The 27,699-nt window shown below is 42.4% G+C and overlaps 1 protein-coding gene across 1 annotated transcript in view; it reads left to right on the top strand.

The window, feature by feature from the left end:
• The first annotated feature begins 1,368 nt into the window (after window positions 1-1,368).
• Gpat4 (glycerol-3-phosphate acyltransferase 4) overlaps window positions 1,369-27,699 on the top strand; it is a 37,640-nt gene continuing 11,309 nt past the window's right edge. The window contains exons 1-3 of the mRNA XM_059244877.1: window positions 1,369-1,452; window positions 18,516-19,506; window positions 26,655-26,724. Coding sequence (XP_059100860.1) covers window positions 19,342-19,506; window positions 26,655-26,724 — 235 coding nt within the window. The 5' untranslated portion in view covers window positions 1,369-1,452; window positions 18,516-19,341. The remainder of the gene's footprint in view (window positions 1,453-18,515; window positions 19,507-26,654; window positions 26,725-27,699) is intronic.

Below are 27,699 nucleotides of genomic sequence, written 5' to 3'. Positions count from 1 at the left end.
CAGAGGCAGCCGGATCTCTGTGAGTTGAGGGCAAGCTTGGACTACTGAGTTTATTCCAGGACAGCCAGAGAGAGCTGTTACACAGAGAAACTGTCTCCAAAAACCAAAACAACAACAACAACAAAAACTGAACACCTCTGAGAAATGTTGTATTTTATATCCTTTGGTATCAAATATTTAGCCAATTTCTTTATATAAAAAGTGACAAGCACATCCACCTCATTAATACATAAATTTGCTTTCATAGGTAGTAAGAGTAAAACTATATATACATAACAAAATGATTTTAACTAAATTTATGATTATACAAGACATATTAAGTAAATATATGTTAAGTATGTTACATACTTACGCACCTGGAGTTGTGTAAAAATTTCTTTGGCAAGAAGAAATCAAAAAGTGGAAAAGTTTAAGTCCTGAATTAGGGAAAGGGCTTGGTACTGTTGGAAATAATAAAAGCAACCAACTTGTAGGCTGGGAATGTAGCTCAGTTGGTCAAGGGCTTGTTTTAGCATGCACGAGGCCCTGAGCTCCATCCCCAGACCTTATAAAACTTGGGAAAAAAAAAAAAAACTTGGGATGTGGTTTATTCCCAGCACTTGGGAGGTGAAATCAGTAGGTCCAGAAGTTCAAGGTCATGTGTCACCTCAGCATTTGAGGCGAGCTTGTACTACAGGACGCCGTACTTTAAAAAAAAAAAAAAAAAAAAAAAAAAAAAAAGCAAAACGAGAGGCGCCCCCCACCCCACACACACCCCTTCTTTCTTCTCTTCCTCTTCTTTTGGGGACCCACGTCGGGGAAACAAGCCTGCATTAGGAGTGTCAAGTCTGACGAGAGATGAGTTAGAACTGAGGCTGAGTTGGAAACCTGCAGCTGGCTAACCAGCCAACGCCTTACTCTTTCTTTCTCAGTGTGATCATGAGCAGCTCAGGCAGGACGGATGGTGCTGGGGTGGGTGGCAGCTAACTTTTCGTGACCAGCCAGAACCGAATCTCACGGTACACAAAGTCCCACAGTGATTCAGTAAACAAACCTTGCTCTTCTGGGCTCATTCCCTCTCTCCCGGAATGATGCCCGAACTGGCGGGTCAGAAAGCGACCTCTGCACACACCTACGATCCCCAGAGCATCGGTGCCCGGGGCTGGCTACTGCGGGGGCGGGGCTACTGCGGGGGGGCGGGGCAACTCCTCCTCGCCGGCCAATAGACAGCCGCGGGAGGCGGGCGTCGCCCTCGCCCCGCCCCTCCTCCCTCGCCCCGTCCTCCCGAGAACGGCGCAAGCGCGAGCGCAGGGTGGGCGGGGCGCGCGGGGGGGGGTGGACCACGTCGAGCGGCGTAGACAAAGGCGGGCGTGCGCACGCTGTGACGTAGGCCTGGGCCGGCGGCAGCGGCGGGCAGGGCAGGGCAGGGCGGGAGCGGCAGTCGGCGAAGACTGGAGCCGAGCCTGACGGCCGGTGAGTTGGCGGGACCTGGTCCTCACGGACGGCCCTAGGCCCCGGCCGGGCGTGGGGCGCGGGGTCGGGAGCCGATGTCCGGGGTCCGGCCGGTGGGGCAAGCCGGGCGGCCCGAGCTCCTGCCCGCCCGCCCGTCCGCCCTGCTCCCTCTTCTCCTCATCAGCCCGCCCTGCTCTCTCCTCTCTCATCAGCCCGCCCTGCTCGCCCTGCTCTCCTCCTCAGCCGGCCCTTCCCTCATCTTCCCTCTCCTCAGCCTCCCCGCACCTCTCTCCCCTCCCCTCCCACCCTGCTCCTCTCTCCTCTCCCCCAGCCAGCCCTTCTCTCTTCTGCCCCCCACTCCTCACCTCTCCTCAGCCGGCTTCTCTTGCAGCTGACCACGCTTCTCCCGCTGGACGCCTCGGCCTTGCGAGGCCCTGAGCTGAGGAGCGTGGCTGAGAAGCGGGCGTTAGATCACGTGGAAACGCCCTCACCGGTGCTCCCCCCCCCCCGCCCCCTGGAATGCACCCTTGTGTCGTGTCCCCCCCCACCCCCACCCCCTACGCTGTGCTCACATTTGTCTTTCTCAGGTCTGGCTCCCTCGCTCCCTTTATACTAGGGTAGTCCTCCTCTAGTCTAGTCTACTCCGCTGAGCCACCGAGTCACACCCCAGACTCCACTACCTTTTGCCTTGGTTCCTGCCCTCGGGGGGGGGGGGGCAGCATCCTCCTGCCCGGGAGTTTGACGTATCTGTTCACTTGCCATCTTACTTGGATATAACTTTGGTGGCCCAGAAGTTATAGAAAATCTATGTGAAATGGTTCCATCCCGTTCTCAGCTCTTCGCGCTTATTATCAATAGATAGCCTTGAAAAGCATTTGAAGAACTTTGCGTTTGAGTTCGTTTTCCTTAATTTTAGCAGAACCTCTGCTGAACAGCAGCATGCCTTGAAGATTGTATCGAAACCCCATAAGAATGGGCATTTAAATCACTTAAACTGAAATTGTAGACGGTGTGAACAAAACTCCTGTACTCTTGCCTGCTGAATGTTCCTTTCTCTTTCTGAAAGTAACTTTTCTTTTCAGATCTATATTTTGGGGAATTTCAGATATACAAAAATAGTATTTCTAGCTAACATACGCCCATTATTTAGTCTCAATAACACCATTGGTTAATCTTGTGCCATCTACATCCCTATATTCTTTTTCTGCTATGTCTCAGAAAGAAAAAAAAAATTAGCCCTACTGTGTATGGATGGGTAGGGAGGGGTTGTTTTGTTTTGTTTTTTACCAGTGAACTATATATCTCCAGCTCCAGAGAAGTTTTCGATTTACAATGAGCCCTACTTGTCAAAAGTAGCTTAGGTTTCAAAATAAAGAGTGTAGCATTGCATAGAATTATAATGTATTTTTGTTGGAAGATAACCTATTAAAAGTTCTTCCTTGAGCTGAAGAAGTAGCTCCGTGGGTAAAGTGCTGCACAAACTTGAGGACCTGAGTTCAGATCCCCAGCATCCATGTAAAAAGCGAGATGTGGCTCTCATCTGTAATCTCACTGCTAAGAGGCAGAGACAAGAATTCCTGCAAACCACTTGGTAAGATCCAGGTTCAGTGATAGACCTTGTCTCAGTAACGTGGAAGGGCTTGAGAGATGGCTCATCAGTTAAGAGAGCCCACTACTCTAGCAGAGGGCCTTGATTTGGTTCCCTGCGCTTTTGGTGGTTTACAGTTGTCTGTAACTCCAGCTTCAGGGGATCCAATAGCCTCACATGCACATGGCCACACACAGACACACACAATTACACAATTAAAAATAAAAATAGCTGGATAAAATGGCTTAGAACTTAAGAGCATGGGCTGCTCTTAGAGAAGACCTAGATTTGATTCCCAACATCCACATAGTGGCTCATAACTGTCCATAAGTCTAGTTCCATGGGATCTAGCATCCTTTGGCCTCAGGCACCAGGTATGTACAGAACTACGCGAAGACAAAACACTCATACACACAAAATAATGAAACATTTTTTTTAAATGGAGAATGACTAAGGAAAAGACCTGATTTCTGAAGGTTTCGATATGCATATACATGAATGGGAACTTCCACATCATCTTGTCCAGTTCCTTCCTTCCTTCCTTCCTTCCTTCCTTCCTTCCTTCCTTCCATTTATTTTTTAACAAGCCTTCATGTTTAGAGGGGTTCATTGACTTGCCCAGACCAATAGTTCTAAGAGGCCATGTTGAGGCTAGGAAGAACATCCCATTTTCCCAACTCTGAATTAAGTCTTTCTTTGCCACAGTGAGGTGCCACTTTTGCCTTGAGCGCTCTCCATCATGAAAGGTTTAGGTGAGTTAACATGAGCTTTCTCAGTGACGTCCAGAATAGTACAATAAGAATATGCTTTTAATTTATTTTAAAAATAAATGTGGAACAAAGGAGAAGTTCTGATTAAGCTTTTAGAAGACTTCAGAAAATACTGACTTAAAAATGGTTGGCAATAAGAAAAGGGTATGAGAATTTAGATAACATTCACTGCTATTTAATAAAGTCACAAAAGGCGTTACACTAGGGATTCTGCTCAAATGGTGGAGCACTCAGTATGCTTGAGTCCCTAGGTTTGATCCCCAGCACTGCTGGTATACTTACTAGTAGAAATTAGACTAATTGGAAGTGCACTCTTGATCTTTTCCTTTTCCTTTTTTTGGGGGGTGGGGTGGGGGTGTATGTGATGGGGAGGTCTTCCTTTGTAGTCCAGGCTGTCGATAACCTCCCTAGTGTTAAGTTGCTTTACACTTGATGGCTGAGAGAACAATAGTATTTTCCCCTAAACCCTTTGGTGCTATTAACAAAAATCTGGGCTAGATGGTGAGGTTTTGTTTTGATAAAACTATGCATTTTCTAGCAAACTGTGCTATTAAAATTCTTTATAAGAACAGTAAATTTTCAGTACCGTCATGCACAGAGATACTGTTCTGAAAAGTACGTTGTTAGGAAGTTTGTTATTGGAACATTATAGAGGACATTCATACAAAATAAGATGGCTACAGTGTCTATCAGTAGTAAAGTCTTAGGAGACTGCTGTCCTTTAGGTGTTTTGTTATTGATCAAAATGCCCTTATGCTGTAACCGTTCTTTTTTCCCCCCAGAAACAATATTGCAACTAGGAAAGCGTGAATGTTACAAGGCAGTCTGTATAATTCCAAGGCCCAATTAAAGGAATTTCTTCAAATGTGTTGAGGTTTTTTTGTTTTTTGGTCGTGGTTTGCTTTTTTTTCTTTTCTTTTCTTTTTTTTTTTTTTTTTTTGTTTCTTTATAAAGGAACTGAGGTACATACAAGCAGAAGATAACGATTCCCAAGATTCTTGCATGAGCTACCTGTCTTTAAAACAATGCTTTATTTAAATGGGACAACTTCATTAAGTGAATTTGTATGTTGGTTGGTTCAGGACTAAGGATTGATTAATGAGATTCCCTATGCAAGTTAAACTGGTAAGCCAAATGAAAAGTAATATAACTGAGTTACTTGAATCACATTCCATCCATTGACAGCATATGGCAAAACTATTGATTATAGTCCATCTTTCTACTAAATTAGATACCTCTACTTCTCTCCCATCTCCCTTCCATCCTATGTGATGGTTAATCTTAATTAATAACTTCATCGGATTGAGAAATGCTTTGGAGATTAGCAAAGTACACCTCAGGGTATCTGATCATATTTCCAGAAACATTATGAGGACTCTGAGTTAGTCCCTTGGTAGATTCATATGATGACATTACTGAACAGTGGTGAAAGGTGAGGAATGTCTAGCTGTAAGAAGTGAGTCACAGGAGCTGTGCCTTTGAAAGCTATGTCTTCTTTCTGTAGTCCACCTTTGCTTCCTGTCTGCTGTGAAGTGAACACCTGTGTCTATCACACAGCCTGCTGCCATATTTTGCCCAAGCCGGTGGAGCTAGGCAACCTTAGACTGAACCTTCTGGAGCTGAGCCAAATAAAATTTTTCCCCTTGAGTTAGTTGCTCGACCATTTTTTTCATAGTGACAAAAAGTGTAGCACAAGTGCATGGCTGTAGTTTTACTTGTGTATCAGTTTTCACACTTAATGTGGGTGTGTTCTCCAAGGAGTGCTGTGAACAAGCAAACCCTAGACCATAGAGTACTTTGGATTTAGATATGAGTATAGGCTGTGTGTATATTGTGGCATGGTTGTAAATTTACTTTCAGGATGGCCATTTGTGAGTTTGTAACCAATACGGTAATTGTCATACAGATGGAGTTTAATGGGAAGCAGCCACATCTAGTTGACATAGTGTCCTGGTTTGCTTTTTATTCCACCGTGAGGTGGTTTGAATGAGCTATCCGGCATGGTCTCCAGCATTTGAGTGCTTGGTCCCCAGTTGGTGGCCTTGTTTGGAGAGGCTTAGGAGGTGTGGCTTTGAGGTTTCAAAAGTCACATGCCATTCCCATTTAAATTCCCACTCTGCTGCTTGCTTGTGGTTCAGGATGTGAGCCTTCAGCATCCTGTGGCAGCTGCCATGCCTGCTGTCTCTGCTCTGTCCTCATGGGCTTTTATTCCTCTATAACCATAGCCCCAAATAAACAGGTTCTTCTATAAGTTCCTTGGTCATGGTATTTTATCACAGCAATAGCAAAGTAACTAATAGTTCAGGTGACCAAAAGCAACTTTGAGAGGAAAGGTTCTATATGGCTTACACAGCCCAGTCACCGTTGATCATTGAGGGAGGTCAGGACAGGAACCATGGAGGAAGTCTGCTTAGTGGCTTGCTCAGTGGACTGGGGCCCTCCCACATCAATCATTAATTAGTTAATAATGTGCCCCACGTGCATGCCCACAGGCCAGTCTGATGGAGATAACTCCTCTGTTGAGGTTCCTTTTCCCTGGGTAAATTTGTTGTTGAAACTGGGTTTCTCTATGTAGCCCTGACTGTCCTGGAACTCACTCTGTAGACCAGGCTGGCCTCAAACCAGCCTCTGCCTCCCAAGTGTTAGGATCAAAGGTGTGTGCCACCACTCCTCACTTCCCAGGTAACTTAATTTGTGTCAGGTTAAACTATGATTTTTTTTTCCTTTTTTGTTTATCCCCAGAACCTCATGTTATTATAACAGTATAAAATGCTAACTTTAGAAGGGCTGCGGTCTTTAAAACTAAGATAGGGTCTCTCTCTCTCTATTACAGTGGTTCTCAGCCTTCCTAATGTTGCAGCCCTTTAATACAGTCCCTCATGTTGTGGTGACCTCCAACCATGTAACCATTTTTATTGCTCCTTCATAACTGTAATTTTGCTAGTCATGAATTATAATGTAAATATCTGTGTGTTCTGATAGTTTTAGGTGACCCCTGTGAAAGGGTCTTTCAACCCTCAAAGGGGTCATGACCCGCAGGTTGAAGAGCGTCTGCTCTATTATGTTGTCCAGAAACTTGTAGACCAGGCTGGCCTTAAACTCAAAGATCCACCTGCCCTTGCCTCTTGACTGCTAGGATTAAAGGTTTGTGCCACCATGCTTGGCAAAAATTTCAACACTTTAAAAAGTCCAAAGTTTCTTCAAAAATCCATATTCTCTTAAACAGTGTGGTCCTGTAAAATAAAAACAACATATATATGTTATTTCAAAAGGAGAGATCCAGGGCACAGTTAAAATCAGATCAAAGCAAAACCCATCATCCAGTTGTGTAAATAGCTCGGGTAATCTTCTGGGCGTGTCCTACTTTTCCATCTCATGATAGGGAGAGAAAAATACTTTCTCTTTTATCTGTTGGAAATATATTACTTTCAGAGTTTCCCTTTAAAAGTTTTAGATCAATACTATTTACTAAAAATATATGCACATGTACAATTTTAATTTTTATAGTAGCTGCTTTTAAAAGAATGTAAAAGTGATATGCTAGTTTGCTTTAATGATTATACAACATGTATTAAAAGATCACATTAAACACTTTAGGTACAATTGTCAACTACATAGTTTTAAAAGCTTGGGCTGGCCGGGCGGCCTTTAATCCCAGCACTCGAGAGGCAGAGTCAGGTGGATCTCTGAGTTAGAGGCCAGCCTGGACTACAGAGTGAGTTCGAGGAAAGGCGCAAAGCTATACAGAGAAACCCTGTCTCAAAAAACTAACTAACTAACTAACTAACTAACTAACTAGCTAAATAAATAAATAAATAAATAAATAAATAAATAAATAAATAAATAAATAAATAAAACAAACCACTTGGGCTGATGAGATTGCTTAGTGGGTAACGGTGTTTGCCACTAAGACTGACAATCCAAGTTTGATCCAGCTGCTCCACCATTGAGTTTTTGAGACAGTTTAATGCAGGCTTGGTTCAAAGTCTCCATGTAACTGGCTGGCCTTTCAGTCTTGCTTCTACCTCCTAAGTTCTGGGATTGCGATGCTTGTGGTGTCTCCTCCCTTAAGAGGACAGTGATTCATATACCCACCCCTCAGTATATGTGTTTGTGTGTGAGTGCTGAAGTAGGACCTCAGTCCTTGTGTTCTGGGAAGGCTCTCTCAGGGTGTCCCTCGCCCTTTAAGTTTATTTATTTATTGAGATAGGGTCTACCTATGTAGTCTTGGCTGGCCTGAACCTCACTGTGCAGACCAGGCTAGCCTCAAACTTAGATCTGTGTGCTTCTGCCTTCTGAGTTCTGGGATTAAAGATGTACACTACCAAACCCAGTTGCTGTGTTAATCTTTAAAACAAAGTCTCTGTAGTTCAAGTTGTCGTGAAACCTCACAATTGTAGCCCAGGCTGGCTTCAAATCCATGGCCTTCCTTGCTCAGCCTCTCCAGTGTTGAGATTTCAGCTCTGAGCCACCACTCAGCTGTCTTTTTTGAATTGGCCTTGAACAAAACAAACCATCGCAGTATGTTTTGAAGGGCTCTTGTAGGCCCAGGCGTGGCAAACATGGTGCCAACAGTTTTTGCCTTACCCTTCTCCCCCATCCCCTCTACCTGCTAAACCATTAGAGTACAGATTGCACTCCTAAAGCTAACCACCAAGATCTGTTCCCTTATTTGGCCACTTCCTCCCCTTGAAGCTGACTACCAGAGTCCAGCTATCAAAAGCATTGAAGTCCAGTAATCCAAAGCCCCTTTTTGGCTGCCCTAATTAACATGCCCTATCAGAACTAACCAACTATTCTAACACAAGGTTTCCCCCTTTCCCTTTATGAACTTAAACTGCCATTTGCTTATGGGCCACATCTGTCTCCTCTCTAGCCAGACGGAGTCTTTGTCCCTCCGGGGCAAATGTCTCTTCCTGCTCTCTTTTGTTCCTTTTTCCTTCTCCTTGGTCTTGAGAACTTGGTCTTGAGGTATCTTATGCTGACTTCAAGGTCCTTTCATGTTTAACCAGTTTTCTAAATTAGTTATTGCCTTTTGTATTTGCACTAGGAGTACAAGGAGTTGCAGTAATTGTACATCCCATACTTGATAAAGCTGTCTTTTTAGTTTGACACATAAATAGTCATGACACATAAAATGGGATCTGATAATTCTAATTTGCATTTCCCTAACATAATATGGAGCACCTTTTCATGATTATTTGCCATTCATATTTATGTCCTCTCTAGTTATTCAAATGTTATCACTACTAATTATGCTACCATTTACTTACATCTAAAGTGTGTGTGTGTGTGTGTGTGTGTGTGTGTGTGTGTGTGTGTATACACACACATAGGAGCTTGTGTGTTTTATGGTGTGAGGGTAGAAGTCAGAGGAACAACTTGTCAGTTCTGTCTCTTTATTAAGACAGGGTTTCGGGCTGGAGAGATGGCTCAGAGGTTGAGCACTGGCTGTTCTTCCAGAGGTCCTGAGTTCAATTCCCAGCAACCACATGGTGGCTCACAACCATCTGTAATGAGATCTGGTGCCCTCTTCTGGCCTGCAGGCATACACGCAGGCAGAACATTGTATACATAATAAATAAATAAATCTTGAAAAAAGAAAAAAAAAGACAGGGTTTCACTATATAGCTCTGGCTGGCCAGAACTTGCTGTGTAGACCATACTGGCCTCACACACAGAGAACTGCCTGCTTCTACCTCCAGTTTTGGGATTAAAGGTGTGCATCAACATTCCCGGCTGATTCTCTTTCCATCATCTGATTCCCAGGGATTGGACTCAAGTCATTAGGCTTAGTAAGCACCTTTATACCCTGAGCTATCTCACTTGTCCTATTACTGGCATTAAAATCTTTTTTCACAAGGATTCAGCAGTCTTACTTGTAACATGGAAGGATTGCTACTGAACTTTTTTTTTAACATGTGTTGTTGATTTGAATTTAGGTCCCTTTGGCTTTCACAGCAAGTGCCCTTACCAAGCCATCTTGCTAGGCCCTACATTGTCATTTTTTTAAATTTTAAGGTTTATTTTTATGTGTATGAGTGTTTTGCTTGCATGTATATAAGCACCACATGCATGCAGTGTGCCATTTGAGACCTAAAAACGGTGTTGGACCTCCACACACACACTGAAACTAGAGTTACATAACTATGTATATACATGTATAGACCATGTGGGTGCTGGGAACCAAATCTGGGTCTTCTGCAAGAGGAGCCAGTGCTCTGAACCACTAGCCATCTCTCCAGCCCCTCCCATCCTTCCTGTTTTTTAAAAATGTGTGTTACCTGCAGTATGCACCATGTGCCTGTAGTGCCTGCAAAGGCTACAAGAGGGCATCTGATAACCTGTGGCTGGGGGTACAGATGTTTGTGAACAACCATGTGATTGCTAAAAACCAATCCTGGGTCCTTTGCAAGGAAGTGCTCTTCACTGCTGAGCCATCTACATGCTATCTTAAGTGGATGATACTGTATATCAAAATACTTGTTTTTCCTTAGCTTTAAGAGACTTTTCTATTTTTTGGAGTGAACTTGGTGTACCATGTTACTTATTAGCCAATGCTAACCCTGGTGAGTTGAAAATGACCTTGGGGTTGGGAGAGAACAAGACCCTGAACCCAGCCCCACTCTTCCCAGTGAACTGAGTCAACCTTTGCCTATTGTAATCTGACTCTACCTTGGATATTTTATCTTATCCAGAGCAGATTTCAAATTTATGTATATTGGTGATTGTTTAGGTTCACTTTACCATAGCCTCAGTGCTTCTCTGTGTCTGGGGAAACATACTTCCCACTGAGCTGCAGCATCCCATTCAGGCCATTCTTTCCATTTCACTACTGAAAACAGTTAAGTTGAAATCAGCCCAGCTGTGCCTAGGAGTCATGTTTGCCATCTCATCAGAAGTGAGCATTGCCAGGTCTGAAGTTGAACCCACTCAAAAGCAAGAAGCAGAAGAAGTCCTGTTTCTGTTCTGTGGTTTACCTTAGTTAATATTTAACCCTCAGAGCTTATAAAATGCAGAGGTTGGACTGGATTCTCAGTGGTTGTTGTAACTTTGTGGTTTGTCATCAGCTGGTTGCCTCCAGCTTTGAAATGATAATTAATGTTTATACTTTCAGTTTATCAAGCTCTTGTTGATCTGGTTGATTGGTACTGTTGGCAGAGATTTTAAGTGCTTAGGTTCCACAATTTTAGAAACCAGTAGACAGAAAACTCCACAATCCCACTTACTAGTTTTTAATAACTTAATATTTTAAAAGTAATTTAAAATTCACCTACTATACCACTCTTCCATTTAACACACACACACACACACACACACAAACACACACACACACACTTGCCTCTCTGCCTTCTATCTGCTGCTAAGATACAGCGTCCCTCTTACATGTTCTTGTCTCTGAATTACGCCGTGCCTTCTCTCCATGATAAAATAAAACTGAGCCAAAGTAACCACCCACACACATAAAGCATCCAATTCAATTGTGACTATATGAACAGATGTGTGCAAGAATCACCAGTCAAGTTAGGACATTCTCATCACTTTAGAAAGAACCTACACCTTTTAACTGTTAGTCCCAGTCTTTCCACTTTTCTGCAGTCCTGGCCACCATTATTTCTTTATAAATTTATTGATTACATTTAAATCATGTAATTTGTAGCCCTTTGTATGCTAACTGGAAGATGCTGATTGATGCACAGAAGAGGATGTTGAATCCCCTGGAACTGAAGTTATAAATGATCCCAGCCTCCGTATGGGTACTGGGAACCCAGGTTCTTAGAACACAGGTACTTAGGCAGAACAGCCAGTGCCCTTAACCACTGAGCCATCTCTCCAGCACTCGGATTAAATTATTATTATTGTGCTAAAATTTATAACCCCCATAACTGCTAGTAATACCAATTCTCTACCTTAAGGGTGACCAGAATAAGTCTCCTTTTTCTAGTTGACAACCACCTTAATCTCATCTGAGTGATCTCTAACACAGAATGGTTTTTACCAGTTTGCAATCTAAGATGCAGTTTCATATCCTCTCATGAGCTTTCTTATCAGTGTGCCTACAATTGTTTATATTCCCTTCCCTTTTCTACTTAGAGAATTAGATGCCTTTTACTTACAGGTATACATCATCAAAGATGGTTAGTGGCTTTCTCAGATTATATTTGTTCTTTGCTGAGTTCATGGGTAATAATCCTGACCCCAATTCCAGCCACACATTAGAATCACTCAAGTTTCCTAGAAATACTTACACATTTATTTCTTTTGAACGTGAATCCAGATCTCCCTGGGACTTTCTCTAGTTACCAAGAAGTTCTGGTGAACAGGTCTGCCATGAGGCAAGTGTCAATTTATTTCTTGGAACTTTGGGAAATAAGAAGGTGCAGTTGTTAGAGTATGGGCTAGGAAACGGAGAGCCTTGTTCTGATTCCTGTTCTGCCACTCATTGGTTGTGTGACCCTGGGAAGTTTTATCTCAGCCTAGTACACTATTAGTAGTGTCCCTCCACAGAGATTCTGATTAATTTTGTCTGGACTGAGGCCTGGGTGACTCACATGTACATCCTGATGGAGCCAGTAGTGGACCTAGATACAGCTGTAGCTGGGTCTGCTTCTAGTCCACAGTGCCTCCAGCCCTGCCATCAATGCCACTGGTTTCTGTCCTCTTAGAATTACTGTGACAGTTTTATGTTAGCTTATGTATTCACACAGTGTGCTATCTTTGAGCACCAAACATTTTCTTCACTCTGATTTCAGTGGAGGTCTTTTCACTCAGGTACACTGTGCAGACCATTTGTTTATTATCTCATAATCTCCTGTTTGGAGTTCTTTTACTGAAACATACTTATACATCATTATGGCGATCCAATACATGTGTGCAATTTAATCATGCCAGGGTAAATAAACATTTCTCTCTAAACAATCATTTTATATACTGGAAATTCCATATTCTCCCAGCCATTTTGGAATATATTATAGGTTATTTTAACCTATTGTGCTTAAAAACTCAGTACTTCCCTCCAGTTGGACTTTGGTGCTCCTTGTTTATATATATTTGTTACATTTATTTATTCATGGGTATATGTGTGAGCACATGTATGCTAGAGCACATGTGTGGAGGCCAGAGACAGCTTGTGGGAATCAGTTCTCTCCTTTCAGGAGTTGAACTCAGATCATCAGTCTTGGTGGCAAGTGCCTTTACTTCTGAGCCATCTTGTGGCCCTGGTGCCCCTTATTGAACTCCCTAACACCTCATTCCACCCTACTCCTCTATCTAGTGATCACTGTTCCAGTTCATTCTTTACTGAGTTGACTAACCTGTTTCCACAGGTAAGAATATGTGGCGCTTGTCTTTCTGTGTCTGACTTATTTTGCTTGATATATTGACCTCCAGTTCCATCCATGTTGCTGTAAATGAGAATTGCAAATTTTTTTGGCTAAATAAAATCCCATTGTGTATATGTACCACACCATAGTTTGTTTGCCCACTTATCTACTGAAGGGAGCTAAGTTGATTGCTTATTTTATTATTTGGGTACATACTAGGACATGTTTTAGCTATTGTGAATAGTATTGTGATAAACTTGTGTCTTTTGGGTGTAATGATTTCCTTTCTTGGATAAGTAGTGGAGTTGCTAGATTATATTGGAAGTTCTTTTTTCTAGTGTTTTGAGGACTCTATACTGTTTTTCCATAGTGGCTAGCTAATACACATCCTACCAATGGGACATTCACGTTCCCTTTCTCATGTTTTGTCTTTAATGATAGCCAGATCTTACATTCTTTGAGCAGTCCTTTCGGTCAGTAGGTATTGCTGAACAGGCGCTGAAAGAGATTGAATAATTGACTCCAAATCCCATTCACACTATTAAGGGAGTAAGCCATGGTTTAAAGTATAGGGTGTCTCTTTTCAGTGAACTGAAACTGTTACCTACTGAAATTACTCAATGCAGTTTTAAAGATGCTGAAAGGATGAACAGTGGTATTAATTCTGAGAGGCACCTACAACATGTACCCTGTGTCTTATTTGTATTTCCCTAGAGATACTATATGCAAATAGCTGTAAACTTGGTATATTTTTTTCACTTCCTTCTTCATAATCGGTATTTATTGTAGACATTATTCTGCTTCTAGCTGGGAGGTTGTATTTTTTATATTGGTTGGGCTATATATGTAGCCCACACTGGCTTCAAAATTGCAATCCTCCTGATTCAGCCTCCTCAGTGTTAGGTTTACAAACATGAGCTGTCACATCCTACTAAAACATTCTTTGTTTGTTTTTTTATCATTGTATATGTAGATGTGCTCCCCCTACCTTCCTGCTGTGTGTGTTGGGGGATAGAACCCTGGAGCATAGCTAAGCAGGTGTTCTACCCTCTCCCCACACACTCACTCACTCACTCACTCACTCACTCACTCACTAAAAGATTTATTTATCTGCATATGTGTCTGTCTGTCTCTATCTAAGTGAATGCAGGCCTATAGAAGAAAAGGGTATCCAGGTGTCCTCTCACCCTCTGCCTATTCCTTTTGAGGCAGTGTCTCTCCCTAAACCTGGGACTCAAAGTTCCTTTTCTTTTTTTTTTTTTTTTAATTATTTATTTAGCTTGGCTGGAAACCAACAATCCCTAGTGATCCTCCTGTTTCCTCCTGCCTCGGATCTAGGGTTGCAATTGTGCTCTGGACACCAGACTTATTGTGTGTGTGCTACGATGTGAACTCTGGTCTTCCTACTTGTACAGCAAGTTCTTTTGACCACTGAGCCGTCTTTCCAGCCCATCTCTTTTTTAAAAAAAAGATAGTGTGCCATTGTGTCTTCTGCTGATGGGCTTGCCATTCTTTAAGATATTTAAAGTGCAGTTGCATCTGCTTCCTTTGCATATGCATTAATATAGAGTTTTCAACTCCAGCACTATGAATATTTAGACAAGGTAATTCTTTGTTATGGGACAATCCTGTATCTGACAATTTCAATAGTGTCCCAGCTCCATTGCACCAGGTACCAGTGATATCCCTGTTGTAAGTTATGACAACCAAACATACCTGTAGTTGTTAAATGCTTCCAAGGGGTGTAAAAAAAAAAAATCAACTCTGGTTGAGAACCATTGCTTAGCCATCAAGATAATCCCCAGTACACATGCGCACAAATCAGTCTAGTTTGAGCAGTCCTTCCTTTCACAGATGTGTATGTGTGAAAGCTGTGTAAAGTTGACACATACAGCTAATTAGGACAGTTCCTTGCAGAGGGAATAGTATGAACTGTTAATTGGCATCTAATGTGTGACAAACATGTACTTTGTGTGCTTAAAAAATTGTATCCCTGTATGGGCTAAACAATTTAAAATTTAATTTGTGACTGAGTGAGTGTGTGTGTATACACACATGTGAGGGCATATGTGTGGACATGTAAAGATCAGAGGACAGCTTTTGGAGTCAAGTTTTCTCCTTCCTTCAGAGATCATACTTGGAATCATGAGGTTTGCACAGTAAGTGCTTCTGTTTACTGAGCCATCCACCAGCCTTAACCATTTACTTTTAATAAAAGGGCACACTGTTAGTATCCCTTTAGAGTTACCATATGACATCTCAGATCTCTACATATTCTGACAGGCATGGTCACCTGATGAAGATAGGAGTAAGTTCTCAGAATATTTTGTGAAAATATTTCTGTGTTTAGGAGTGGTTATAGCCCCTGCCACATACCTGTGACTAGATCTAAACTGGCATAGATGTTTAAATGAATTTAAACAATTAATTTCCCAACATTTTCTGGAGCTCCTGTCTTTTCCTACTTAGCCATTGTGAAAGTTTGAAACAGTGACTTTGTGTTTGCTTTTTCACTTGACTCTTGTCTTTCGATTATTTGTTCACTGACTGTTAACATAATATCCAGCACATACTATCTGTCCAGTGAGTATATACGGAATTAGTCACTCCGAGGATCGAGGACATTTGGAAACTACTAAGGATTAAAAAGTTTACGTAGCTCAGCAGTTGGCTCTGTCTCTGACTACAATGAAACTTCCTTCCTGATACTCAGAACTAGTTGGGTCTTGTGTTTTTCTCTGAAACAGTTAAGAAGTTTGGGGGGGGGGTTGGTGGAGGAGAGCGGGGAGCTTTTAGATATAATGTGATTCTCAGTATTTGGCAGGAATCTGGCTATGGAAGCTAAGAGAATAAGCAAATACTAATTAATGTTTTCCCTACCACACATCCTTAAGAGGTAGTGTTATATGCTACTTGAGGCGAAATAATATATCTTCTCCTAAATGAGCAGTTTTCTGATATTTCAGTTACTTCTGACCTTAGTATCTCTACTAATCCTCCAAGGTGTGTAGGAGATAACTGCAGTTTGTGTATTGTTTCCTCTACTTCTAAGAATTTATGTGAATATTGGTGTTGGCCAGAGAACTCGTCAGACTAGTTCAGTGTTCTCTAGTTTGGAGTCCAGCTTTCATGAGCAAGTACTCTAGGAAGGATGGGGTGAGGGGAAGAGGTCACTACCTCTCATGGAAAAAAGGATAGGTACAAGCCATTTCTGTGAAGGCTCAGTGGTCAGTATTTTAGGCTTTTGCAGGCCCTGGTCTCTGTCACACATTCTTATTTCCATATCTCTTTAAAGTTGTAAAAGCCATACCAAGCTCCACAGCCTTATAAAACAAACCATAGCCAGATATGTGTAGTTGGCCAACTCTTAAACTAACTGAAGAAATGAATGTGTTGCTACATGTGTTTATTTTAGTGTTTTGGGGACATGAACTCAGATTACCTTGGGAATTCTCTACTGATTGTGATACAAAGAAGAATGTTCAAAGCTCTGACATGTGGGGTCAAATTTGATATGTGACAGTCATTCTGGGCCCCTGGAATTCGAGGTAACCTTGGGCAATGGGACAGAGGGCTCTTGCTGCATCTTCTCATGGGAATGCTGGCCAAGGGAGAACAGGGGCCAGGATAGAGTAGAGGTGTGGCTCTTGAATTAGGCTAGGCCCTGACAGGTGTAAGGAACACAGTGACGCAAATTCCTCAGTCACTTTGGGGATGTGGTTAGAAATCTGGCATGGAATGAGTTTAGCCAGTTTATAAAAATGAAAAAAAAAAAAAAAAACAAACAAACCCTCATGTACTTAGATTCTGAGAACAGCAAATTCTGATACATGATTCCAGATCTATCCTGTGGTTTTTCTCTATAGGAAGTCCTGTAGCACCTTGCATAAGTAAGGTACTGATTATTTCAGGGTAGTTTGGGATGTAGGAAGTCATAAATATTGTTAAAGAGCATGGTATAAGATGATCCCTTGTCCCGACTTCTGTACTAACAGGTTTTGTGACCCTGGGAAGTTTAGTTGTCTCCTAAATTTTACTATCCTCATTTGTAAATGGTAGTGGTGATGACTCAACCATAGAGTTGTTAGGAGAATCAATGAGGACAGTGTGTGGATAATGCTTTTAGCTCGGTGCCAGCCGGGATACCATTTTTTATTATGTTTGTTTTGTGTGTGTATGTCTACATATGAATGTTCCATGGTGCCTATGTGGAAGTCAGAGGACAGCTTGTGGGAATTAATTGTACCTTGTTCCATGTGGGTTCTGGGGACCAAACGTAGGGCCTTAATTTAGTGGCAAGGGCCCTTACCCACTAAGCTACTTTGCCAGCCCTGACATAACACATATTAGTTCATAAAACATGGATCAAAATTGATGGTAAGTTCAGTTTCTTGAACTATGTATTGGGACAAAACTGGGAGGTCACTTCTGGGGTTTAGTTCTGTTATAGAGTATTTGCCCCCAGCAGAGTTGGGAAGGCCCTGGCTTCTGTCCCCAATACCACATGGTAAACACTTTTGCCAGAAAGATCTGATAGGATGCTCCCAAGTTCAGGGCTTGCATTGGTAACTTGTAATTTGGAATGAGCACTATATATTGGACTACTTTTATGAGATACATGAAATAGTAGAATTTTAAAATGAGCAGCCAGTGTAGTGAAGTGGACTGGAAGGCCTAATTTCTATGGAAGAAATGTGATAAATACCTTGTAAAAGTTTGAATGTGTATTTCCTTTTCCTCTACAGTTCTATTATTCTAGGAATTTTGCTGGTACTAAATCATGTATGGTAGGATTATTTAGCACAGTAATATTTAACAGAAAGGTGGAATTAGTGGTATCTAAGGAGATAGGTTACTTTAATCCTAGTGTGTTCTTTTAGTTGAAAACTGTGCACCTGCCAAGGGGGGGGGGCTCTGTTTTTACTCATAGAACTCTCTTCCAAGTTAATTAAGTAAAAAGTAAAGTGAAGAACAGCATACCTTGTTACTAATGCCCTCATTTTTGTTGCCTGGTCCTGAGAAGGACAGGAACAAATGATTTTCTTGTGTAATATTGGGAAGAATACAAAGTTAGTTCTGTCTGTTATGAAGAACTCTAGGTAACTGAGGGACAAGTCAGAATGGAATTTACATTGCATACTATACCCTTACCTTTCAAAATACGTGCTGTCAGAAAGTTGGTGTGGCCACAGGCTCCTCTCATTGCAGGTAAAAACACTATGGGAACCTGTTCTGGTCCCTGTGTGCGTATCTATTTGCCTGCTCCCTTTTGACCTTGATGACTAGAGAAGCTGGCTGTGGGTTTACCCTAAAACAGCTCTCCCTTGCCACACATACAGAAGCATATTGACATTTCTCCTCTTGCTTTGTGTGACTGATGGTGTTTCTGTTTCCACCCCCCAGCTCTGGCAGCATGTAAACAACCTTTTGCCAAGAACCCAGGTCACTGCTGAGAAGGGTGCCTTAAGGGAGAAGAATATCAGAGGACACCAATGCCAGGCGTGTCTGGAATAGTGCTCGGTACAGGCAGCATGAGACGTTCTGTGCCAGCCTCTGTTTATTACTGGCAAAGGCTGGGGCTCTCCGGGTAGGAGGGTCCTGGGGCAGCCAGCACCAGGAGCCCCCCAAAGGGAACATGGGACCAGCTATGAACTCTTTACAGTGAACTCAGTTTTAGCTTATGAAGGAATTTTAAGTAAAAATTACTTAATTTCTGCATACTGACATTCAGAAGCCTTTGGTGTGAAGTGCCAGCAATTGCCCTTGTCTACTGGAGTTATCAGGATTCTTCTGGCACCAAGGTGAACTCTTCTCAGTACTTCTGGCAATACAGCCCTTTAGGACAAATTCACCTGCTGAATGCTTTGGAGCAGGAAAAAAAGTAAAACCTTGGAAGCAGCCCACATAGCCGAACAGAAAGCTCACCCTTGCCGCTCACTTGCCCAGAAACAGTCCAGACTCGAATGCTATTCCTGAAGCCGTGTCCTGCCTCGTTCACCACAGCTCTATCTGTACCAGAGAGACCTGGAATTCTGAGGTGCTCCTGTGGCCCTTCTGTACTACTATTCGGCACCACAGCTCTGGATTCAGGCAGTTGGATGATGTGAACTTTGAGATGGAGTTTGTCACCTGTGGGGGACTGGCTTCCTTTCCAAGGCTTGTGCTGTCGGAAGGGATCATCTGAAGACGTGTTTGTGTGTGGAAACCAGCCTGACCTGCATCCTCCACCATGTTCCTGTTGCTGCCTTTTGATAGCTTGATTGTCAACCTTCTGGGCATCTCCCTGACTGTCCTCTTCACTCTGCTACTTGTTTTCATCATAGTCCCTGCCATTTTTGGAGTCTCCTTTGGTATCCGAAAGCTCTACATGAAAACATTGTTAAAGATCTTTGCGGTAAGTTGTGCTATTGTAAAGGTTTCCTCACAGGGGAGAGAAGAGCATTAGCAGAAAGAGTGCTTCTTATCAGGAGTCCTTTTACCTTCTGCATCACGGTGGGGCTTAGACATCGGAAACTGCCTCATGCAGAGCAAGTAGTAGGGCATAAGGCTTCTGCTAATTGGCTCTCTTCGTCCTCTTTCATGGCATTCTGAGGTCGATCCTTCCATTCATGCAAAAAGAATGCACAGGAAAGAGCATTTGAATTATTCAGAAAGGTAGAGAATACATCAGAACTTAGTTAACGTACCGCTGAACAGAACTGGTTGTGTTAAATGGAAGCAGATGAGAAGTAGTATCTCCTAGAAGTTGACCTGTGCCTCAAGACTAATATTTAGACAGAGATTTGCTGCTTTAGTTGCAGAGTGTTTTCAGTAGTTACCAAATCCTCAGGAATTCTTTCCCACAGCTGAAACTGCATAATTTGAGTAATATACCATGATAATATAATACACTGGTTCATGTGATATCTTACAGGTTTGTTTGGTTTGGTTTGGTGGTTCTGGGGATCAAGCCAAGGGTCTTTGGCATGCTTTGCAAGCACTCTGCAGTCTTTAAATATTTTTCTCCCTCATTCTTTTAGTTCCTTTGAATTCTGTAGTATTCACTGCCCTTATAAGAACAAGGTGGGGCTGGAGGATTGGTACAGGGGTTAAGAGCATGTACTGCTTCTTCTAAAGGACCCAAGTGTGAATCCCAGCACCCACATCCAGTGACTCATAACCACCTGTAACTTCAGCTCCAGGGGAATCCAACACCTCTGGCCTCCGTGGGACCTGCCCTCAGTGCACAGGCACACACAGGTGTGCACACATATGCTCACAACTAAAATGATTGAAAAAATTTTTTGAAATCGAGGTGAAATAAGCAGACTGTAAAGCTAGCCATTCTAAACACAGTTTGGTGGCTGGATGTCTCAGCTGCCTTTAGTGTATGTTGGAATCTTGAAGAAGTATGGTCTGATACCAGTGAAGGAATGAATCCCTCTGCATCAGGATAGATGAACTTGCCAAGCAGAGGGCAAGCAGGCAGAAAGCAAAAGCTACCTTCTTCCAAGCTCTTTCATGTAGGCTGCCACCAGAAGGTGTGACCCAGATTTAGGGTGGTCCTTCCAACCTCAGATGATCCAGATTTGGGGTTGGTCTTTTCACCTTAATTACTTGAGTATTTCTTCATTCAAGAAAATATCCTCACAGGTGTGTTCAGATGCTTGGGTTTTAGTTAATTCCAGATTATTTTGAAGTTGATAGCCAAGTAAAATCCTTGGTGGGTAGAGTGTTGGATGTTGAATCCCTGTGCATGCCAGATTTTCTCTGCCACCGAGCACATAAATCCTTTTCATAATTTTGTTTTTAAAGTATACATTCAGGGGCTGGAGAGATGACTCAGTAGTTGAGTACTTGCTGCTTCTCAGAAGACCCGAGTTTGGTTCCCACACCCTGTTGGGTAGTCTGAACTCCAGATCCAGGGAAATCTGATGTCATCGTTTGGCCTCTGCAGGCACTGTACTCCCATGGACAGCACACTCATCAATAATTAAAAATAATAGAATAAAGTGTTAGAGACCATAAAAATAAAATATACACACTCTTAAGTTAGGTGTAGTGATGGCACATACTTGTAATCCCAGCACTTCGGATGCAGAGATGAGGGGATCACAACAAGTTCAAGGCCAGTCTAGGCTACACAGCAAAACCTGTCTCAAAAAAAAAACAGCAAAAAGTACATTCTTATAATTTTTAATATAGATTATAATTGTACATTAGAATAATTAAATGTTTATTCTAGGACATATAACCTTAGGCTACCAGAGAAAGCACATCTTGAAAATCACTGTTCTGGGCACAGTGATTTAAAGTAGTAATGAAAATAGTTCATACATTTGTAACCTTAAGATAAAGTTCACTGGTAGAGTTCTTGACTAGCATTTCCTAACCCTAGCACCACAAAAAGAGAAAACAATTTTTTTCAAAAATTATATTTGTAGCCAGTTATAGTGATGTACATGCTTTTAATCCCAGAAGGCAAAGGCAGGTGGATCTCTTGAGTTTGAGACCAGCTAAGGCCACCTAGTCAGACTCAGTCACTAAAATAAATAAGTAAATTTGCACTTCTTGCATCTTTAGAGTTATGTTGCCAAGCTTTCAGAGGGCTCACAGAGCCTTTTGGACAAACAGGCTGCATACTAGAGAAAAGGGTAGGCTAGAAAGGACTTGGTGTATGTCAACAAAGGCATAGGGTGGTTCTGGAAGCATCCACTCTTTCATCTTTAGTGTCATGAGTTGATTGATTGATTGTGTGTGTGTGTGTACACTCATACATGTTAGGCATGCACTCTATCAATAAGCTCAATCCTGTGAATTAATCTTAATGGACTCAAACAATTGATGCTACTTTTATCAATGACAATACCCAGGTACAGGCTAAGATGTTGTCAAACTTTAGAAAGTGTATATCTGTGTATCCATGTATAGACATCTAAATATACCTGTATTTGTATGTGTTGATTGGTTGGTTGGTCTTGAGAAATGCCCAAATTTGGGCCTCTGTAACATTCTGCTATCGTAGACTGATGGCCTATAAAAACAGTAAATTTCCCCAAGAACAAGGTGCTGGCAGTATTGTCTAGTGAGTGCCTACTTCTGGTTCGTAGACTTTTTCTTACTGTGTCCTCAGGATGATGGAGCTTGCTGGGATCCCTTTTATAACCCAACTCCTTTTTTAAAAGGAGTTATTTTGTTGTTGTATGTGTATATATAACCATGTCTGCACAGGTATAGTGGAGGGGTCAGAAAAGGGTGTTAGACCCCTTGGAATTGAACTACTTAATTGTGGGTGCTGGGAATCAAAACCCTGTCCCCTTTAAGAGCAGCAAGTGATCTTAATGGCTAAACTACCTCTTCGGCCCCTATAAACTTATTGTTGAGACCTTTTCCTTCATAATCTTATTCACATCTGAACAATATCATATTGGAGATTAGATTTCAGCAGAATTTTTAAAGGACAAAGATTTTGCCTCATGGCACAGAATGACTTATTTTACCTTTTAAAAGATTCATTTTTTCCTAAATTGGAATGATATGCATATCTTTAGAATTGAAAGAAAGCTAGAAGATTATCATAATTCCTTGGTTCTCCCTCCTAACTACACATTTTAATCACCCAGGGAAACATTTAAGTACTTATTTTGGGCTATGAATGTAGCTCAGTAAAGTGTGTGCTGCATGTACAAAGCATTGGGTTTGTACACAGTATAAAACAGGATGTGCTGATACATCCTTACCCCAGCACTCAAGAGGTAGAGTCAGGAAGTCAGAAATTCAAGGTCATCCTGGGCTGCTACATAGTGAGTTTGAAACCAGTCCGTAATGCATAAGACCCTCTCCAAAAAAAAAAAAAAAAAAAAAGTGAAAAAGAAAAAGTACTTATTTGGTGTACCAGTATCTTGATTCATTGTTCTTAGCATTTTTACAAAGCTCTCCAGGTGATTTTGCTGGCTTTTGTAGAGAAGTAGTTTGAGTCCCTCTTCCTGAATGTGGACATATTTAGTGATTGGTTTCTCTCTCTCATTCCCTCCCTCCTCCTTTCCTTTTTTTTTTTTTTTTTTTTGCTGTCCTAGAGATTGAACCTAGGGCCTCATGCATGAGGTAAGGCAAGTGCTCTACCACTGAGCTACAGACCCTGCCTTAGTGATTGGTTTCTAACAGGTAGGATGTGGTAGATATATATGGCACTGTGCTACTTGTGAGGTTGAGTAAGAAAAGACAATGCAGTTTGTTTCTGATTCGTTCTTGCTTTCATCTCTCTCACTCTTTTGATCTCCCTGTTTGTTCATGTAGCCATGCCATGTTCCATCTCAGCATCAGGCTCTGATAGCCTGAATCAGATGCCCACATAGGGTGAGCAAGCCTTCTAAGAACTCCAGCTCCCAAGTCATTGAGCCATCTAGTAGATGCCAATCTTCTGTGATCTTCAGGTTCGCAAGCAACATAATTTTTTTGGTTTGTTTTCATTTTATTTTGGAGACAGATTCTCACAGTGTATCCCTGAATGAGCTGGAACTCACTCTATACACTAGACTTATCTCATACTCGGAGGTCTACCTATTTCCACTTCCTGCATGCTGGGATTAAAGGTGCATCATTACCATCACTCCCAGTTCAGTAGTGGGTTTTGTTGTTGTTCTTACTTGTCAGTTTGTTTGATTTTTTTGAGACAGGGTCACTGCAAGTCTTGGCTGTCCTGGAACTCACTATGTAGAGTAGACTGGTTTTGAACTCAGAAATCTGCCTGCTTTTGCTGGGATTAAAGGCATGTACCACCATGCAAATCTAGCTCAGTAGTGGGATTTTAAATCATTAAGTTTTTGGATAGTTTTTATATGGTAGTAGATAACTAGACAAATACCATAATGTCAAAAATTATAATTGCACATGTTTTATAGCTTCCACCTTTGTTATTTTTGCATAATGCCCTTCAGTCTTTGACAGTTGACATTCATAATTTATAGTTATGTTAATAGTGTAGACATACATTTTTTTAAAGATGTATTTATTTATTATGTATACAGTGTTCTGCCTGCATGTCAGATCTCATTATAGATGGTTGTGAGCCACCATGTGATTGCTGAGAATTGAACTCAGGACCTCTGGAATAGCAGCCAGTGCTCTTAACCACTGAGCCATCTCTCCAGCCCCGACATACATTTTATGTCTGCATCTCTTGTCATTTCACTAGCCATTTTCACAAAGATCGTGGGTATCTTCATGTTCTGGGTATCTAATAGTTCAAGTACACTTATCTGTGCTTTTTATGAGACTAAGCATCAGTCACTTACCTAAGCAGCTTGCAACTGTTTTGGATACTTCATCCTATCAGAAGAAAGTATTTATGTGCCTGCCACAGATGGGTCCATGTCTGTCCAGAGTACCTTAAAGTAATCTTCTGTTTTGGGGGTTTTTACTTTAGATGTTGCCTATACAGTTTGCAGTGCTATTTTTGGAGTGGAATTTCTAGGAACTGACTTTCAATTAAATTGAAGATAATTTGGGGAAAGAGAAAGAAAAGACCTGGATGTAAGCAAAAAGATGAAAATAAACTGAGTTTTGCTACCCAGATGAAAGGAGTCACTTAGGTCATGTTAGAGAAGACGAGGTCTTGCAGTCTGGTCAGTGCCCAGCTGCACAGTCGAATTGGTTGGTAACTTTAAACAAACTATGTTGTGAGTACAGAGGCTGAAGACATAATTGCAACAACAGTGGTATTGGAGCAGGGTGGGCAATGTTTTTGAGCACTTGGGGTTTTTCAACCAGCCCAGAAGCTTAGCCTTGATCAGTAAACTTTCTAGTGTTGTTTGTTGTCTGCAGAGGGACATGAAAATAATGAAGAGGCCGTGTTTTGAAGATGAGAATGATTTCTGTCAGGGGAGGTGATAGGTTTAGGTTTGTTGTAAAATGTCTTATTTATTCTTTGACAGTTTCACACTTGTATACAGTGTGTCTTGATCGGATCCACCCCACTCCCCACTCCCGTGGGACTCCCACAACATGCTCCCCTTCTACCTTCCTGCCTTGTTCTTTTTTATAACCCACTGAGTCTAATTAGTTCTGTCTGCATGCACATGGATGTGGGGCCTCCCTCCACTTGAGCAAGGCCCACTTCCAGCAGTCCTACCCCCAAAGAAAAGTGACTCACTTTTCCCTAGCAGCCATCAATTGCTAGTAGCTCCTCAGCTGCAAGTGGAGTCTCATGAGCCTTTCCCTCATCCATGCTGAAATGATGACTGGCTTGATCCTGTGCAGGTTTTGTTGAGGTAGCCATAGCTGCAGTGAGTCCATGAGTGCAGCAACAGCAATGCCATGTCCAGAGACAGCAGTTGACAGCACTCTGTCCTTACTCCTTCAGTGTTCCCTGAGACCTGGAGGGTGTGTCTGTGATAGGGGTAGGTGTCCCTTATAGAACTGATCACCAGTCACTTATTCTCAGCTCATTGGCCAGCTCTGAATCTCTTCATTAACTGTTGTCCATGGACATTTCTAAGAAAGCCAAAGCGGAAGGACTATAAAGGCAACAAATACTGAGCTGTTCTAGAGCTAAGAGAACCTGGGTGAAGAGTTACTCTTCTAATGAAAGCACTAACCCACAGCCGTTGTCACTGGTTTCCTGGGTTGGAGTTGTTGGTTTCATTGTCTCACTATTGAAAAGAATGTCAGCGAGAACAGCGGAATTGAGAGCAAGTAGGGGTTTTATTGAGAAGTAGAGTAACAGCTCCTTACTACAGGGAAAGATCCCAAAAATAGCTTGACAAGTAGCGCTCCAGATCAGATGTTCTTTTATATATTGGAAAGGGGTCAGTTTGTCCCAACCAGTACATAATTTAAGCATCAAGTTGGAATGTACCTGGTTGCCTAGTTTGAGTGTATTTGGAGGATTCTGGCTGGTCAAGGGATCAGGTAGAAGACTGCAGACTCAAAGGAATTTCACCAAAGTCACCAAGGAGGAGGAAGAACCCTGAAGTAAAAGAACGAACAGCCTGGTGATGAGTCAGGGCCTTTTAGATTTCATCTCTCAGACTCTTTGTTCCTTTGGCGTATCACCAATCACATCTGCTTCTATGTTCTTCATCAGGGCATGCACAGATAGTTTTGTTCATTTGATCCCCAGAATCCCCATGGTGGAACCATCGCCCCACAAGTTGTCCTCTGACCTCCACATGTTCTCCTGCGCCCCCCCCCCCCTCAAATAAATAAATGCTGTGGTGATGGGTATTCTTGCAGGGGTAGGCAGTAGTTAAAGGAGACAAGTTTTACTAGCCAGTTCCTATGTGCCTGGAGACAGATTCAGGCAATGAGAAAAGCACCCTGAACATCTTGTCATGGCTTCTTGACTTTTTAGTGCTTTACAGCTGGGAACTTAGTGTGTGTTCCTGGTCACTAAGTCGTAGCCCTGTGGACAGGATGACTCCTTTGGAAGGTGTGCTGCTTGACTGCTATCACGTCAGAAAACTAGAGCTGAGCGGGCAACTAGCCTCGCAGGCTAAAGAAGTAGGATGATAACTGATGAGAAAATGACCACTGTTGCTGTCATTTTACCATTTTCCTCCTCAGTGGGCTACCTTGAGAATGGAGAGAGGAGCCAAGGAGAAGAACCACCAGCTTTACAAGCCCTACACCAACGGTAGGATTGGGTGCCCTAGTCTTACAGAGCCTCTGAAATAATACCCAGACTCTTTGTAGAGCCTTAGTCTGCTTGCTTTTGCCTGTAACAAAATACCCGAGGGTACTTTGTAGAAGAAAAAGTTTGACCTTCTGGTAGGTACAAAACTCAGGCGGGGCTGGGCAGAGGCTTAGTGAGTGAAATGCTTGCTGTGCATTTACACAGGTTGGAGCCCTAGATCCACGTAAAACGTAGGTTCAGTGACGTAGCCCTGTAAAATTCCAGTGCTGGGGGCCAGAGACAGGCCGATCTCCAGAGCTCAGTGGCTAGCCTGTCTAGCAGCCCGAGAGCTTCAGGTTCAGTGTGACCCTAGTAAAAAAGTGTGTGATGGAGAGTAGTAGGGGAAGATACCTCACATTGACCTCTGACCTGTATGCTTATGCAACACACACACACACACACACACACACACACACACACACACACACACAGTCAATCTCTCAGTCTCTCCCTCTCTATCAGTCTCTCACACAGAGAGACAGAAAAGAAAACCTGGGTGGGTAGAGGTAGAATGCCACTGGTGAGGTCCCCTGGGTCACATTGCAGTATGGCAGATGGAACCACATGGCAGGAGTGTTTGAGAGGATAGGAGGGAGGGAAGAATTGGTTCCAGTGGCAAGGAATGACCCAAGAGAGTAGGGAGGCGTCTGGCTTACTTTTTAAAAACAAACTCATCTAAAGAGCTGGACATAATGACATATGCCTTTTGTCTCAACAGTTGAGAGATGGAAGTAGGAGAATCAGGCATTCAAAGGCATCCTTAGCTGCTTAGTGAGCTCAAGGCCAGCCATTGTCTCAGAAACAAGCAAGCAAACAAATAAAAAAAACCAAGCAAGCAAGCAAACAAACAAAAAAAAACAAGCAAACAAGCAATCAAAAATCCACCAAAACCCCAACCTGATATGGGAATGAATACACCCCTGCAGAACCCACCCA

The sequence above is a fragment of the Peromyscus eremicus genome, chromosome 17, assembly GCF_949786415.1.
Source record: "Peromyscus eremicus chromosome 17, PerEre_H2_v1, whole genome shotgun sequence".
Classification (NCBI taxonomy): Eukaryota; Metazoa; Chordata; class Mammalia; order Rodentia; family Cricetidae; genus Peromyscus; species Peromyscus eremicus.
The sequence above is the reverse complement of the archived record's forward strand: the minus strand, read 5'-3'. Positions and strand labels throughout refer to the sequence as shown.